Source organism: Dasypus novemcinctus, chromosome 9, assembly GCF_030445035.2.
Source record: "Dasypus novemcinctus isolate mDasNov1 chromosome 9, mDasNov1.1.hap2, whole genome shotgun sequence".
Taxonomy (NCBI): Eukaryota; Metazoa; Chordata; class Mammalia; order Cingulata; family Dasypodidae; genus Dasypus; species Dasypus novemcinctus.
In genome coordinates, this window is record NC_080681.1 from 67,566,410 (window position 1) to 67,584,834 (window position 18,425).

General features: G+C 36.4%; 1 protein-coding gene across 4 annotated transcripts in view; it reads left to right on the forward strand.

Moving 5' to 3' along the window:
- The window catches only part of DOCK7 (dedicator of cytokinesis 7), a 319,752-nt gene that overhangs the window by 121,218 nt on the left and 180,109 nt on the right, over nt 1–18,425 (forward strand). For all 4 annotated transcript variants that reach the window (XM_058303469.2, XM_058303470.2, XM_058303471.2 and 1 more), the window contains exons 13-14: nt 9,842–9,935; nt 10,649–10,811. In XM_058303469.2, coding sequence (XP_058159452.1) covers nt 9,842–9,935; nt 10,649–10,811 — 257 coding nt within the window. The remainder of the gene's footprint in view (nt 1–9,841; nt 9,936–10,648; nt 10,812–18,425) is intronic.

Sequence of the window (18,425 nt, forward strand, 5' to 3'; positions counted from 1 at the left end):
CAGTCCAAAGAACTCCCTTTGGAAGTAGGATAGGTCTAGTGGTGATGAATTCCTTTTGCTTTTGCTTTCTGGGAATGTGTTAACCTGCCCCTCATGTTTAGGAGAAAATATCACCAGATATGAAATTCTTGATTGGCCTTTGTTTTCCTTCAGCACTTTAAATATTTCATATCACTACCGTCTTGTTTCTATGGTTTCTGATGAGAAATTGATAGTTATTGATATTAGCTTGTACATAACTCGTTGCTTTACTCTTGAAGCTTTTAGAATGACTTGTGCTTTGTAGAGTTAGATTAATATATGTCTGGGTGTGTTTCTTTTTAAGTTTATCCTGATTTAGGTTCGTTAGATTTTTTTTGAACATGCATATCCATGTCTTTTTTTTAAATTTGGCAAGTATCTGCCATTATTGACTTAATGTAGATAATGCTTTGTCTTGTGCAGCTTTAACCTAATTATATTTTAAACTGCTTTTTCCCATATTTATAAATGGATTTATATTTACATTTTATATAAATGGAATCATACAATATATTACACAGTATGTTTAATTCATTGTAGCACAGTCATACAGTAATTGTCCTTTTGTGTCTGGCTTGCTTTGCTCAACACAATGTCCTCCAGGTTCATCCATATTGTCATATGTCATGACTTCATTTCTTCTTACAGCTGCATAATATTCCATCATGTGAATACACCACAGTTCGTTTAGTCATTGCTTGATGGACACCTGGGTTGTTTCCAACTTTTGGTGATTGTAAATCATGCCACTATGAACATCAGCATGCAGATGTCTGTTTATGTCACTGCTCTCAGTTCTTCTGGGTATATACTCAGTAGTGGTATTGCAGGGTCATGTTGCAAATCTATTTTTAACTTTTTTAGGAACTGCCAAACAGTCCTTCACAGTGGCAGTGAATAAGTTTTCCTGTCTCTTCACTTCCTTTCCAACACTTGTAGTTCTATGTCTTTTTAATAGTGGCCATTTTGAGAGGTGATAAATGGTATTTCATTGTAGTTTTGATTTGCATTTCCTTAAGCATAAGTGAGGTTGAGCATTTTTTCTTGTGTTTTTTTTTTTGCCATTTATATTTCTTTGGACAAATATCTGTTCAAGTCTTTTGCCCATGTTTTAATTGGGTTGTTTGTTTATTGTTGAGTTGCAACATCACTTTATCCTGAATATTAAACCCTTATCAGACATGTGATTTCCAAATATTTTCCCCCATTTTATCGACTGCCCTTTCCCCCTTTTGACAAAGTCCTGTGAGGTGCAAAAGAGTTTAATTTTGAAGTGGACCCATTTATCTGTTTTTCTTTTGTTGCATGTGCTTTGGGTGTAAGGTTCAAGTAGCCACCACCTACCACAAGGACTTTAAGATGTTTCCCTACATTTTCATTTCTAGTAGTTTTATGGTCCTGGCTTTTATATTTAGGTCTTGGATCCATTTTGAGTTGATTCTTGTATAGGGAGTGAGATAGGAGTCCTCTTTCATTCATTTGGTTATAGGTATCCGGTTCTACAAGCACCATTTGTTGAAGAGACTGTTTTGTCCTATTAACAGGACTTGCTAGGCTTGTCAAAAGCCAGTTGACTATACAGGTGAGGCTTTATTTCTGGAGTCTCAATTTTATTCCACTGATTGACGTGTCTGTCTTTATGCTGGTACCATGCTATTTTGAACACTGTAGCTTTGTAATATGTTTCATGGTCAGGCAGTGAAATTCCTCCCAAGTTGCTCTTCTTTTTTAGAATGATTCTGGCTAATTGGGTGCACTTTCCCTTTCAAATGAATTAGGTAATTGCCTTTGGTATTTCATTAAAGTAGGCTCTTGGAATTTTGATTGGTATTGCATTGAATCTGTAAATCAGTTTGGGTAGAATTGACATCTTCACAATATTTAGTCTTCTACTCCATGAACATGGAATGTCTATCCATTTGTTTAGGTCTTCATTGATTTCTTTTAGCATTGTTTTGTAGTTTTCTGAATATAGGTCCTGTACTTCTGGTTAAATTGACTCCTAGGTATTTGAGTCTTTTGTGGCTATTGTAATTGGAATTATTTTCCTGATATCCTCCTCAGTTCATTACTAATGTACAAAAACATGACTGATTTTTTGAATGTTGATCTTGTATCCTACCACTTTGCTGAATTCATTTAGTAGCTCAAGTAGTGTTATTATAGACATTTCATAATTTTCTAAATATAGGATCATGATACCTGCAAATAGTAAGAGTTTTACTCCCTTTATACCTGTTTAGATGCCTTTATTTTTTATTTTTTGTCTAATTGCTTTAGCTAGAACTTCTAGTACAATGTTGTTTTTTTTAAGACTTATTTATTTCTCTCCCCTTCCCCCCCTACCCCATTGTCTGTTCTCTGTGTCTATTTGCTGCATCTTCTTTGTCCGCTTCAGTTGTTGTCAGCGGTATGGGAATCTGTGTTTCTTTTGTTGTTGTTGTTGCATCATCTTGTTGTGTCAGCTCTCCGTGTGTGCGGTACCATTCCTGGGCAGGCTGCACTTTCTTTCACGCTGGGCGGCTCTCCTTACAAGGCGCATTTCTTGTGTGTGGGGCTCCCCTATGTGGGGGACACCCCTGCGTGGCACGGCACTCCTTGTGTGCATCAGCACTGCGCATGGGCCAGCTCCACACGGGTCAAGGAGGCCTGGGGTTTGAACCACGGACCTCCCATGTGATAGACGGATGCCCTAACCACTGGGCCAAGTCCGCTGCCTCTAGTACAATGTTAAATAACAATGGTGACAGTGGGCATCCTTGTCTTTTTCTCTATCGTAGAGGGAAAGCTTTTTACCCTTTCCACATTGAGTATGATGTTGGCAGTGGGTTTTCATATATGTCTTTCTCCATATTGAGGAATTTTCCTTCTGTTCCTAACTTTCGAAATGTTTTTATTGAGAAAGGATGCTGGGTTTGTTGAATGCCTTTTCTGCATCAATTGAGACAATTACGTGTTTTTTTCCCTTCAATTTGTTAATGTGTTGTATTATGTTGATTGATTTTCTCATTTTGAACCAGCCTTGCATACCAGTAATAAATCCCACTTGATCATAATGTATAAGTCTTTTGATATGCTGGAGAAATATCTAAAGGCATTTGCGAAGAATGTACAACCTGTTGAGTTTGGGTACAGTGTTCTTTATATGTCTTTTCATTCTAAATCGGTTATCATATTTTTGATGTTCTCTTGTTTCCTTGTTTATCTTCTGTTTAGTTGTTCTATCTAATGATGTGAGTGGGGTGTTGAAGTCTCCAGTGATTATTGGAAAGTTGTTTATTTCTCCCTTCACTTTTGCCAGAGTTTGCCCCATGTATTTTGGGGCATCCTGACTATGTGCTTGGTATTTTGGGGCACCCTGGTTAGATGCATAGGTGTTTATGACTGAACTTCCTGGTGGATTTTCCCTTTTATTAATATATAATATCCTTCTGTATCTCTTATAACTTTTTTGTATTTAAATTGTTTTGTCTGATATTAGTTTAGCTATTCCTGCCCTTTTTTGGTTACTATTTGCCTGGAGTTTCTTTTTCCAACCTTTCATTTTCAACTGATTTGTATCCCTGGTTCTAATGTGACTCTCTTGTAAGCTGCATTTGTATGGCTCATGTTTTCATATCCATTCTGTCAGCCTATATCTTTTGCTTGGTACGTATAATCCATTCACATTCAATGATATTACTGTTAATGCATTATAAACTTCCATATTTTATTCTTTGGCTATCACGTGTCATATCTCCCTGGTTTATTGTGTCTCTCATTCTCTTTCCTCATTGTTTCTCTTGTTGCATCATCTTATTGTGTCAGCTTGCTGCATCTGCCTGCCGTGCCAGCTTGTCTTCTCCAAGATGCACTGGGAACCAAACCTGGGACCTCTCGTGTGGTAGGCAGAAACCCAGTTGTTTGAGCCACATACATTTCCCAGAGGTGGATTCTTTTATACGAACTCTCTTAGTTTCTGTTTCTTGGTGACTATTTCTTACTTTCTTATTTCAAGGACAGTTTTACTGGATAATGAACTCTAGGCTGGCTGTTTTTCTCTTTCAGTATCCTATTTATATCATTCCATGGTTTCTGATGAGAAATCCACTCTAAGACATATTGTGCATCCCTTGTATGTGATTGTTTCTTCCTTGCTGCTTTCTGAATTTTCTCTTTTATCTTTGATGTTTGACATTCTGAGTAATATGTGTCTTGGAGTAGTTCTGTTCGGATTTATTCTGATTGGTGTATGCGTCGCTTCTTGGATATATAAGTTTATTTCTTTTGTGAGAGTTGGGAAATTTCCAGGTATTTCCTCAGATACTCTTTCTGCTCTTTTTCCCTTCTCTTCTCTTCTGTAACTCCCATAACATGTATGTTGTTGTGTTTTGTGTTGTCATTTAATTCCTTGAGCCCCTGCTCAATTTTTTCCATTCTTTTCTCTCTTCAATTTCTGCTCTTCTGTCTTTAGTATCACTTAATCTTTCTTCTGTCATTTTGAGTCTTCTGTTGTATGCCTCTAATTTTTTTTTTAATTGAGGTACTGGGGACCAGGGGTTGAACCCGGGACCTTATATTTAGGAAGCTGCACTCAGTTACTGAGCCATATCAGCTGCCCTGAGTTGTTTCATTTGTTCTGCTTCTTGTTTGCTCTTGTTTTTTTTTTCAGGAGGCTTCAGGAACTGAACCTGGGACCTCCCATGTGGGAAGGAGGAGTTCATCCCTTTGAGCCGCATCTGCTCCCATCCAATGTGTTTGGTTTTTTTTTAGCAAAATGTTTATAGATTCATTTTTATTTATTTATTCTTACCCCCTTCATTGTTTGTGCCCACTGTCTTCTGTCTGCTTTCTGTGTCTGTTTGTTGTGTGCTCGTTTTCTTTTTAGGAGGCACTGGGAATCAAACCCAGGACCTCCCATCTAGTAGGCAGGTGCCCAAATGTTTGAGCCACATCCTGTTCCCCTAACTTGTTTTTTTTTTTTTAATTTATTTTTAAAAATTTATTTCTCTCCCTTTCCTCCTGCCCCAGTTGTCTGCTCTCTGTGTCCATTTGCTGTGTGTTCCTTTGTGACCGTTTCTATCCTTATCAGTTGCACCGGGAATCTGTGTCTCTTTTTGTTGCATCATCTTGCTGTTTCAGCTCTCCATGTGTGCGGCGCCATTCTTGGGCAGGCTGCACTTTCTTTCGTGCTGGGCAGCTCTCCTTACGGGGCGCTTTCCTTGCGCATGGGGCTCCCCTACGCGGGGGACACCCCTGCTTGGCATGGCATTCCTTGCACGCATCAGCACTGCGCATGGGCCAGTTCCACACAGGTCAAGGAGGTTTGAACCGTGGACCTCCCATGTGGTAGGCGGACGTCCTATCCATTGGGCCAAGTCCGTTTCCCCCCTAACTTGATTTTGATCTCACTTATCATGTTTTTCATTCCCATGTTTTCTCTTACCTTTCTATTCAGATTTTCAAGTTCTTCTTTGTGCTCATTCAATGTCTTACTGATGTCATTTATCTCTGTGTCTTGAGGACTGTGCCTGTTAATTGCTTAAAATTGGCTTCTGGACTTAGTAATGGGTTGCAGACCTGCTTCCTAGGATCTTGGGAAGGGAGGCTGTACAGACCAGAAAAAGCATTTCATTTCCTTTTTTTATTTTAAAGATTTAATTTATTTACTTATTTCTCCCCACTCCCTTGTTATTTGCACTTGGTGTGTCTGTTTGTCTTCCTTGTTTCTTTAGGAGGCACTGGGAACCAAACCTAGGACCTCTGACGTGGGAGGGAGATGCTTAATCACTTGAGCCACCACCGCTCCCTGCTTTGCTGTGTCTCTTATTATGTTTTTCCTCCCAGCGTCTCTTGTTGCATCATCTTGTTCTGTCAGCTCACCATGTCTGACTGTCTCGTTAGCTTGCTGTCTTCTTTAGGAGACACTGGGAACCTCTGCTCCCTGCTTTGTTGTGTCTCTCATTATGTTTTTTCTTCTTATGTCTCTTGTTGTGTCAGCTCGCCGTGCCTGCCCGTCGCACCAGCTCGCTGTGCCTGCACATCGCGCCAGCTCGCTGTCTTCTCTAGGAGGCACCGGCATCCGAACCAGCGACCTCCCATGTGGTAGGCAGGAGCCCAGTTGCCTGAGTCACATCCGCTTCCCTTATTTACTTTTAATTTCCTTCTATGGACTGCCTTCTACTGCTGGCAGATAGTACTCTTTGGCAGCCTTCTCAGTTCAGCGACTGGTATGAGTGTGTTTGCTGCATGAGGGACTGGATTAGTATGATATAGGTTCCTGCCTGGAGGCTAAGAGACTTGTAATTCAAACTTTTTAGAGAAAGTTCTCCAACCTATGCTGGCATCCTCTTCCCTTTTCCCGGGTAGGAAATAATTCCACTTCCCTCTGCATCCTCAACAATCAGTTCTAAGTAGAAGAGGGGGAGATTGAGAGGCTCAGATCTCTTTAGTCCTAGATCACTTTAGTCTCAGGCTGGCTCCCAAGGCAAACAATGGTGTGGCCCTACAGGCCCAATGGAACACAGCAGACCAAATTTGTGAGTCAAAAGCTGAGTCATCCTTAGGCTGTGTTCCTCTCTCCCCCCTTGAATGGGGAGGTGAGCCCTCCACAACCAATCTGGGTTAGTAAAGAGGAAGAGTGAGAGGGTCAGAAGTCTTTAGTTCTGTTGGAAGGACTAGTGAGACACTGCAGACCAAATTTGTGAGTCAAAAGCTGAGTCAGCTTTAGAGTTTGTCCCTCTCTCCCCCCTTTTCTGGGGTGGTAGATCCCTGGGTCCTCCTTTGTCTATAGCACTGGCCCAGAGACCTGAGCATTCAGAAGTGTCTTTTGTGTGGAGTAAGGTGCTGGAAATAGCAGCTGCCAATTTTAACTCATAGATTTGCCATTTCTGCTTGTGCACTAGGTATTTTTCTGTGAGAGAAGAAAGTCCCATGTTTTTCTAGTCCATCATCTTCCCGGAAGTCCCGGTACACTGCTTTTGTTGCCTGAAGTTGCTTTTGTGCCTTCAAGACAAGGCCTGGGATCCCAGAATGTGTCTAGAGATTACTCTCCTCCCTCTGAAGCAGGGCCAGGCCCCTACCATAAGAACACAGGAAGGGGTTGGGGAATGGTAGCATGGGTGCTACGAGGTTCATCTACCCGTTTTCAAGTTGTGTTTGATTGGCACTTGCCCAGTTATTGCAGCTGTTTTTTGGAGGTTTGAGGAAATGTCTCTGCCAACTTAAGTGTTTTCTGAAGGTTTGAGGAAAATGGCTCTGTCAGTTTTTGCTAGTTTAACAATTCTGTGCAAAAACATTAGCCTGGGGCTTCTTTTGTAGACATAGCAATCCACCCAAAGTCTGAATGAGGAATTCTTAAAACTGCTGGTATGAGTGTACATTGAAACAAATGGTCTAGATGGTGTCTGGCAATGTTTTTGAATACCTATAATTGAAATAATTTGATCCTAGAAATTACCATAAGGAAATAATCAGAGATTTAAAAGTAGATTTGTATTAAAGCAGTATGTATTTATATTAAAGCAATATGTAATTTTTCTCTTTCTCTAATATATACCATTGTTTACCTCAGTACCAAAGTTTGGAATCTTTACTGAAGTGTCTACAATTAGGGCTAATAAATTATCCTACATAAATTTGATTGGATATTATGCAGTCTTTTATATGGTGTTTAAAATACAAAAGCAAAACACAAAGGTGAACATAGAAAATGGTATTCATTACATGTTTGTATATGCTAATAATAATTGCATGAAAATCTGTAGACAGTTATGCTGGAATGGAGAAAAGATAAGCCTACATAGTACTTTTAGGGACACTTGTTTTCATTAATGGGGTATGTAAGTTATTTATTTCCTCCATGGTTCTTAGGGATTGAATAGTTTCTCCAAAAAGATTTGTTCAAGTCTTAACCTGTGCCTGGTCTTGTGGATGTGAACCCATTTGTCAATAGGATCTTTGAAAATGTTATCAGTTAAGGAGAGGCCAAACTTAAGTAGGGTGGACCTTAATTACATATGACTGGAGTCCTTAGAATCAATTGAAAGTTGGATATAGTCCAAAGTAGGAGACAGAAAGACACAGTTGGCTACCGTGTGACTGAGGCAGAGATTGAGTTATGTATTGCTGGGGAGTCAGCACCAGAATGCTGCAGACTTTAGAGAAACCATGGGCTTCTAGCTTTGAAAAAGAAAGACAATAAATTCTTATTGTTTAAGCCAGCCAGACTATGGTATTTGTTATTGCAGTCCTGGCATACTAAGACTGTGGCACACAACAGTCCGCATGTAAAATGGAGGAGGGAGCCTCAGCTAAGTGTTTCCACCAAACTAGGCTTTTTCACTTGTTTGGATATTGCCTAAGGGTTAGTTGATCTACATAGACTTACGCTGAGAAGTTTGAGGTGACAAGTTTGAGGTGACTCACCCATGTTCCATATGCTTTCACCTTCTACTCTCATCCTCTTTCAGTGAGCTTGGTCATGTTCTCATAGCAGTGGCAGAAACTCGAGAGAGCAAGCTTAATTGTGCAAATTTTTTTTAAGTCTCATATTTTCATTGCATTTTTTTATTGGCCAAAGGAAGTCACATAACCAAGTCTAGGAGAGGGCATTATCCCCTATCCATTAAAAAACATGGGAACAAGGAGAGAATAAAGAATGGAGGCCAATAATAAAATCAGGTAAATAGGTTAAATTGACAAAAATAAAGTCTAGAGATATTCTTATTTTATAAGAAGTAATGTTCATTTAAAGATTTATATTAATTCTTTGTCCAAAAGAGAGAATATGCTATTTTAGCAACTGATGGAATATTTATGATATTTAGTCATATATTAGGTCACTGAAAAAATCTTAAGTCAACTCCTTTAACTCTGTAAAAATAAAAATCATTTGTAAAATTATTAACAGAAGTCTCTACTCAGTTAGAAATTGAAAATCATTTTCCTTATTAGTGAGATTAAAAAAAGATAAAATCTGTACTCTGTTGAGAACACAATAGGGAATAAATGGGATATGGGCCAGGGTGAGGTCATAGTAATAACTTATCTTTAAATGTGTTCTTTGTCAATTAATAGACAAAGAAAATAGATGAATTATGCTTGAAAACCTTAAAATAACAAAAACAGGAGTCTTGGATTAATAAAATCTGAAGAATGACTGGAATAAAAGAATAAAATTAATAAACCTTTACCTGTTTTAATTGTAAGAAAAAAAGGAAGTATTAACATTAAATTTGAAAATATGTAGTAATTAGATAAGATTCATTTTCTAGTGTCTTTTCCAATGTACTGGTATCGTTTAGAAATTTCTTGTTTTATGATCAAGATGCTTGTGCTTTTCCGTAACAGTAACTTTGTATCTTTTTTTTAAAAATTTAGCCAATGCTGTTGATTTTGCCTTTGACTGTGCTTCTCTTTGAATTTGTTGTTATAAAGTTGAAATAGAAAAATGAATTCAGGTTTAAGAAGCTTATAAGACCTGCCATATGTATTTTTATAACAGCCAATTTTTTTGTGCCTATATCCTTATTTTTGCCTTCTTCTTTTCATCTGCTGCTAATGTGAATTGTCTTGATGTATTTTTAGATGTTCTGTAATATCTTGTAGGTATAAGTAGTAGACTATAAATGAATATGCTTATAAAATTGGAATGCACAAAAAATTATAAAGAAATAAGGCAATATGTCAGATGTTATTTATCATCATATCCTATTAGTTTAATTTTAATTTCCATTCTGACTGAATAGTGAGGACAGAAGTATTAGCAGGCAATATAAATTTATTTCAAATTTTATATGTTTGTTTTATTAAATATTTTTTCCTCTGTTTGTGAAATTAGGAAGGAGACCGCTTAAGTGATGAAGACCTTTACAAATTCCTTGCTGATATGAGAAGGCCATCTTCTGTCTTAAGGCGACTGAGACCCATTACAGGTATTTTTAAATTATGAGTAAGCATGATTAAAACTATGTTCATTACTAATCTATTGTCTTGGTTGTAATTATAAATTTCTTTTGTTTTCATTTATCTAGTCCATATCATTCTATGCTAAATGTCTATCAGCCTTCTCCTTTATCTTTTTAAACTAATCTAATATTATGTGTTCTAACAGTTGGATATAGGCTTCACCATCTTTGATAATTTGAATACCGAAAGGAGAAAGATGAATGACACAATGGCCTAAAATTGCTTTCTCAAGGAGTGAAAAAAAAAATACATGGAATGATAAATAGATTCATATTATAGTTCAAGCAAACCATTCCAGAGGAAAACTCTTTTGAAGTCTGCAAGCCTAGATTATTAAATCATTTTCGGTTTAAAATGTTGGCTTGTTCCTGTGCTAGATCCCTCTCTCTCTCTGTTTTCTTCCTTCTTTCTTGCTCCTTTCTTCCCTCCTTTCCTGTTTATTCATTCTTTCATTAATATTTATTAACTTACAAGCATTTCCATCTTTGTTGGTAATTTTACAAGTTTGAGTGTTGGTAAATTGAAATAATTTAGAGGTCTGAGATGATAGTACTCTGATTTCTATAGTATTTTTCACAGATTTCTGGCAAAAATAGGATCTAAAACTTTTCAGAAATGTCAAAAGGGGTTTTTTATTTATTATGTGTTCTTAGCTCTTTTATAATGTTTTAATATGCAGCTCAGCTGAAGATAGACATTTCTCCTGCACCAGAAAATCCCCATTATTGCCTAACTCCAGAACTGCTTCAAGTCAAACTTTACCCTGACAGTAGAGTTAGACCTACAAGAGAGATTTTGGAGTTTCCTGCCAGGGATGTTTATGTTCCAAACACTACTTATAGGTAAGATGTTTTAATTTTGGAGAATTCTGAAAGAAGATACCATTTAATCCAATTTTACTAGAACTAGAACAAAATTTTCCAAGTACTTGTCTTATGTTACTTACTGCATTTCTTACTCTACAATTTAATTTTGTGTATTAGTAGTTGTCATGTATTAAATATTTACTGTATTCCAAGTATAATATTAATTACCTTAGTTACATTATCTTATTTAATTCTCATAGTATGAGGTAAATGTTTACTTCCATTTTAAAAGGAAGTAAACTGAAAGAATGGTTTAAATTTTGTGGAACATTACACATTTATGTGGTGGAGCTAGCATTTGAATCCTGGGCTATTCAATTAAAATATTTGGGCTCTCTGTAGTGTTCTTATTAATCACATCCAGTATTACACATGAATCAAACGTTGCCTGCATTATGTTCTAATAGTTGTTTATTGAGTATACGCTACCTGGAGAATATTTGACACAGGGTTGTTGGGTACAACTTTTGAGACTGAACACAGTGAACTATAGGGGTAATATTTACATATACCTCTTTTAAATAATGCCCAGGATTTGTGAATGCTAAGACCATGACTTAACATGTTGGGTTATTCTACAGAGCAGGTCAAACGTAAGGTTCCAAAGTATAACTCCTGAGTTTCATCCCAGAATTCCCCATAAGTATATTTCACCTCTTCACTTCCTTGAAGGGCAAAATTTTAGGAATCAAATGGTTTCTCACTTTTCCCCATGCCTCATATTTACTTCAATAATTTTCAAAATTTATCCAGAATCTAAAACTTCTTTTTACTTTACCTTTAAACTCTGGTCTGTGCTACCATCATCTAGGTAAGTTCTGTCCAATAGAAATAGAATAAGAACCACCTTCATAATTAAAAATTTGTAAATTGCCACATTAAAATACAGAAAATAAGAAACAGGTAAAATTAATTTCACTAATATGGTTTCTTTTTGTTTTTTTTTTTGTACCAGTGGCAGGAATTGAACCTGGGGCCTCATGTGTGGGAAGCTGGCACTCAAGCACTGAGCCACATTGGCTCCCCTGAGTTGGTTTTTTCATTAGCTTGCTTGTTTTTTTGTTTTTAGGGAGGCACTGGGAACTGAACCTGGGACCTCCCATTTGGGAAGAAGGCGCTCAACCACTTGAGCTCCCCAATGTTATTTTTAACCTAGTGTACCTTACATATTATCATTTTAATATGTAATAAGTATAAAAATATTAATGAGAATTTTTTTTTCTCTGCTACTAAAAGTCTTCAGAAACTGTGTGTACTGTATACTTAAAGCACATCTCAATTCAGATGAGGCTCATTTCAAATGCTTAATAGCCACATAGGAATAGAGTTTACTGTATTGGACAGTTACTGTTCTTTAATTCTGCTGTAGCTTTCTAATTTGTCACCTTGTTTGTATCCCTGCCTCAGTCAGTTCTCAACATTGCAGCCAGAGAGATCTTTAAAAGTTGTAAATCAGATCATGCTGTTCCTTTAGAAATCCTCCTTTGGCTTCTATTACAAGCAGAATAAGAATGCATTTTTTCTAATAGTCTGTAAACCTCTATGTGCCTCTCTCTCTGGTCTTGTGTCCTACTACTTTCTGTATTACTCACTTCCTTTTAGCTTCAATGGTCTTTTTGTTCATCTTTGAGTGCCCAAAATTCATTTCTTCCTTAAGACTTTTTCCATTTGCTTTTCTTTCTGCATATCATATTTTCATCCAGATCTTCACATGGCTTGGTTCCTTACTCAGCTTATATGTCACTTCATAGAAAGGTCCACTCAGATCAGTTTAACTGAAAAGGCCTACTGCCTCTTTGTTCTAACTCTTTATCCTTCCTTATATTTATTGCTCTAAAGCTATCTGGTATTGTTATTGTAGTTATATAATTATTTTTTGTCTTCTTCTTAAGTATATAATTACTATCAGGAGTGAGGATTGTTTTTTTAATTTACTGCTTCACTAGAATTTCTAGAATACCTGGAATAGGGCACACAGTAAATATTAAATAAAGAATGAATTAAGAAACTTTTTAGTGGTAGCAAAATGGGGTTCAGAGTCATACAGATGGTTGTGATTTCTGGCTCTCCTGTTTACCATTGCAAGTTGCTTAATTGGAGTTATTAATACATATTCATGGTTTGCATATAGTAAGTAGTTAATATGTGTAAAATTCCTGTAGTTTTCATCCTTAACAATGAAGATGTGCTGAAGAAAATATATGGATTGTAAGAGAAATGAATACAAATTTTTCTCTTATAAACTTTATACATGAATACTTAAAAGGACATGAAATAGATCCCAGTCAAGATGGTGGAGTGAGACACTTCAGGGCTCTGTCCACCCACAAAAGTTTTGAACAACCAGCAAGAAGTAGCAGAAACATCATTCTCAATGCTCCAGATAAACAGTTAAAGGACTATAGTAACAGGGCAAGAGAGGAATCAAGAAAAGGCTACTTATATGGTAGGATGTCCTGGTGCTCTCTGACTGGTCCCTTCTATACCCCTCACCAGCTCAGTGCGGAGTTGGCTCATGCTCCATGTGTGGATACCTGGTCTCAGTTCAAGAGAGAACAGAATAACCCTTGTGTACATACTGGGAGTTCGTATGTCTGGCACAGTTTGTATGATGTGGTGGCCTGAAGGACTAGCCTTCTCAAAACTTTCCCTGTGTATGCAAGGTAGCTAACTGAGCTCTCCTACAGAACACTATGGGAGAGTTGTCAAGTCACACGGCCTTGGGCAAGGAATTGCTGGTTGTAAAACATAAAGTACAGTGTCCCAGAAGGAGAGGAAATGGTTTCCTGGAGAAGAGGGCTCATTTTTATCCTTGTGAATGCAGGAATTCCTATGACCATGTACACATACTCAATATAACATGCATGCTTACAAAGGACCAGGAAGGCCCCTATGCTTGCTTTGTCTTGGAACTATTCTCTAAACTCATTGTATAGATAAGCACTGAAGGAGAGCACTCACACAAATCAGTCTGCAAAGACTAGGAAAAGTGTTTTCTTTTTTTCCTTCTTCTATTTTTTGATAGCTCCTGACATTCAAGCAAAGTTCTGTCATAACACCAGATGAATACATACTTCAGGAACACATGCCTCAGAGTCTAAATTACAGCGATAACACCCCAAAATAAAAAAATATCCAAGTGTCAAAAAAATGTCATAAAACATATACTGAAACAGGAAGTACAGCCCAAGCAAAAGAGAAGATTTAAACATTAGAAATCATAAATGAGAAGAACCAGACCTGGGATATACCAGAAGAAAACTTAAAAAAAAAAAAAAAGGTCCTAAATATGCTCAAGGAGATAAAAGAAAATGGTCAAAGAGCTAAAGAACATCAGGAAAACAATAGATGAACATAAAATATCAATATAAAGATGAAAGTTATGAAAGGATCCAATGAGAGCTGAATACTACAGTAACCAAATAAAAAATTACCTAGAGGAGTTCTACAGCAGATTGGAACTGGAAGGAAAAGAATCAGAGAACTTGAAGATAAGACAATTAAAGTCATACTGAGGATCAGAAGAAAGAAAGAATGAAGAACAGTGAACAGAGCCTGAAGAACCTCTGGTATATCATCAGTCTTACCAGTATATACACTGTGAGAGTTCCAAGAGAAGAAAGAGAAAATAGTCAAAGAAATAATGGCTGAAAACTTCCCAAATTTAATCAAAGATATGAATATGTACATCTAAGATTCTCAACAAATTCCAAACAGGATAAACCCAAATAGACCCACACTGCAGCATGTTTTAATCAAACTTTCAAATATAAAAGAGAATTTTGAAAGTTACAACATAGAAGCAATGGGTCACAAAGAAGGGAACTTCAATAAGATTAAACGCCAGTTTCTAATCGGAAACCATGGAGGCAAGAAGGCAGTGGATTGAGATATTTAAAGTTCTGAAAACAAAAAATTTATCAGCCAAGAATTCTATGTCCAACAAAACTACCTTTGAAAAATGAACAGATTTTAAGACATTCCCAGAGAAACAAAAGTTGAGTTTGTTACCACTAAACTGGCCCTACATGGATGCTAAAGAGAGTTCTTCAAGGTGAAAGGAAAGGACAAAGGACAGTAGATTCGAACTACATCAAGAAATTAAGACCTTTGTTCAGATAATGACATGGGGAAATATCAATGCCAGTGCTGTTGTATTTTTGGTTTGTAGCTCCACTTTTTACTTTCTGCAGGATCTAAAAGGGAAATGCATTAAATGTAATGATTAATCAGTGGTTTGGGACTCATAATATATAAACATGTAATTTGTGACAAGAACTACATAAAGATGGCTGAACACAGGTTTAAGTTCATATTTTGTGTAAATTATTGAATTTAAGTTGGTATCAAAGCAGAGAGTTACAGATTCAGGATGTTAAATTTAAGCCCCACGGTAACTACAGACTTGTGATTTTGAAGATATTTGAAAATAAAAGGTAAAAAACAAACAAAAATAGGATGTGTAAGGGGTAGCAGAAGTGGCTCAAGCAGTTGGACTCAAGTTTACCATATAGGAAGTCCAGGGTTTGATACCCAGGGCCTCCTGGTGGAGGCAAGCTGGCCTGCGTGGCAAGCTGGCCCATGTGGAGTGCCGGCCCATGTCGAGTACCGCCTTGTGCAGGAGTGCCGCCCTGCAGAGAAGTGCCGCCCTACGCAGGAATGCCAGCTGATGCAGCAAGATGACGCAACAAAAAGAGACAGAGAGGAGAGACAATAAGAGATGCAGCAGACCAGGGAGCTGAGGTGGCACAAGAAAATGATTGCCTCTCTCCCACTCCGGAAGATCCCAGGATCAGTTCCTGGAGCTGCCTAATGAGAATGCAAACAGATACAGAGGAACACACAGCGAGTGGACACAGAGAGCAGGCATTGGAGGGAGGGAGGAGAAATAAATAAATAAACCTTAACAAAAAAATAGGGCATGTAATACAATTGTGATTATATGACCCAAGATTTCTATTGAACAATTTAGAGTTTATCAACTGCATTTTTTTCTAGTATAGGAATCTCATCTAGAATGTTCCTGGTTAATCTGTCTTTCCTCTGAATTATTCCTGAGGCAGAGAATGTATAATTTGGTAATTTAGAATTGTAAATCATTTTCCATCAGAATTTTGAAAATATGACTTTACTATATTTAAAGTGTTGATTTTGAATAGTCTGGTATAATTCTGATTGCTAATCCTTTGTTAATGTTGTATTTTTCTTCTGGAACATTTTTGAACTCTTTATTGGCAATGTTCTGAAATTGTTCGCTGATGTGTTGATATGATAACACTTAACCTAGTGTTTTACAGTATATAAATAGTTTTCATTTAAGTTAGTATAGTCACTCTCAGGAATCATATAATTCAGGCAGTGCTGTCTTCTACTTTATAGGCAAGAAAAATAAGGCTAACATTAAGAAAATATTTGACTTGAATCTAGGTCTTCTTACTCAATTTTCATGTTCTTCATCCTTTGGAATGATGGGACATCCCACATTCTTAATTATATGCAGTATGAATAAACTTTTAGTCTCTCATTGCTAGGTAATTGTTCTATAGTTTTATTAAAGAAAGCCTGAACACCTTTATTTACCTTATTATTTGTCTCAAATTCTACATCATATACCCTTGTTTAGTAATTTTTTTAATGTCTTGCAGTTAACTTAAGTGTGACACAGGCATAATAATTGGTATAAGTGGTATGCATAATTCACGTGCAATTTTAAAATAAGATTCTAAGAGTTAGTAAGATTCTAAAAGAAATTTGTGTTATCTCAAGCCATTTCAGACTAAATCCTGTATCTATAAGGATATATTGTAGTTTTCCTCAGCTATATGGCTGTTTCAGTAGATAAGTTTGAAAGGCACAGGCCAAAGTAGTATGTAGCCATTGTTAATTTATTCTAGAGAGATTGAGGGGAGACATAAAATTAGGAGCCAAGTGGAAGTCTATACAGATAATCTAAGACTGAAGTTAAAAACAGTCATTAGTGGATTTTTAGCAGTAGAAATGGGAAGAAAGTGTCTCAGATTAAAGGCAAAGGAAGATTACATTTGACTTTGGTGGTTGATGATACAGGAGAGGTTTACAAATTTAAGTGAAAAGCCATAGGTGTTACTCAGGCTTCCAAGTTTCAGTGACAAGAATTCATGGATATTAGTGCCATTAATGGATATAAAAAGTTATGAGCAGGGTGTAGAAGGTTAGAAAGGGAGGGTTGAACCAGCAGAGCCAGGAAAGTGGCTGAAGAATTTGTTTTCAGATAAATTGAATTTGATAGGACTAAATTTAAGTGGAAATGACAAGCAATTTAAAGAGGGGAACTGGAAAGATTTGGGATGAATATGTAGATTGGAGAAATTTATTCATGGAAAATAGATGAGTCCATGGGAGTACTTAAAATTTGTGCTGGTCAGTGTAGAAGACAGTGTAGAAGACAGTGTAGAAGAGTGTGTTTTGGGCCATGGTACTAAATAGGAGGAGGGAGTAGAGTTACAAAGAAGAATCCAGATAAGAGAAACGTGAGGACAGTATAGTAGTGTCCAGAAAGCAAAATGAAGGTCAAGTTTGAAAAAAGATTATCATCATCAGTAAGTAGTACAGAGATTAAAGGGAACATGGACTGAGAAAAGGCCATGAGATTTGATAATTTTAGTGATAAAATTAGAACACTTTTGGTAAAGTATTGAAGATAGAAGGAACAGTTTCGTGAACCTTAAAAAAAAAATCTTTCCTCTTTGTGTATGAGAATTCTCTCTCAATTTGACCTTTATGTGGGGAAATAAATAACTTAGTACATCTTTTAGGAAAAAATGAAATACGCTGTGAGAGTTGGAGAAAACAAAAAGAAGCATTTGGTATATTAAATAATAAATTAGTTTACAATTGAAAGCTTCCAACTTTTTAGTGGAAAAAGTAGTGACTGGCATCCTGGCTCTAAAAAGTCAATGTAAATTAGACACACTAGGCTGTGACGCTGAAAACTAAATTCTATTCTTGTTTCTGGAACAAAATATTATTTGTATAGGATCTGCAAAGATTATATATGTACTCATATATGACATAATATTTGAAATTTGACATACATAATGCTGAGTATATGACTAAGGTGAATCACTGTATAACGATGCATTATGTTATTTCTTGCAGGTATCGTCTGTAAACAATGATTTAGAAATAAAAAGTGATACTATGGTTAAAAAATTTGTATCTTATAATCCTTGAGGATTTATTTAAATTAGAAATAATTTAATTGTGTTTCTATTGTGATGTTAATAAAATATAATTTAAATTTCTATAACATAGGGAACTAAGTATTTACTTACTGAATTTTAAAACATCACCCAGATACATATCCATCAGGCTATTGAAAACATTAAATTCTTTATGATTTTTAATGCAACTTGAGAATATACAAAAAAGCATTAGACCCACACCAGTCCAGGGCAATAAATTATTAAACTTTATCTTGGTACCATAAATACATTAATTCTTACTAAAATCTGAGAAGATCATTTTAAAATGTTTTGTTTTTACAGTATTAAATGTTAAAACATGTAAAATGCATACAGTATAGATAAGTTAACAACTGTGTTAAGATAT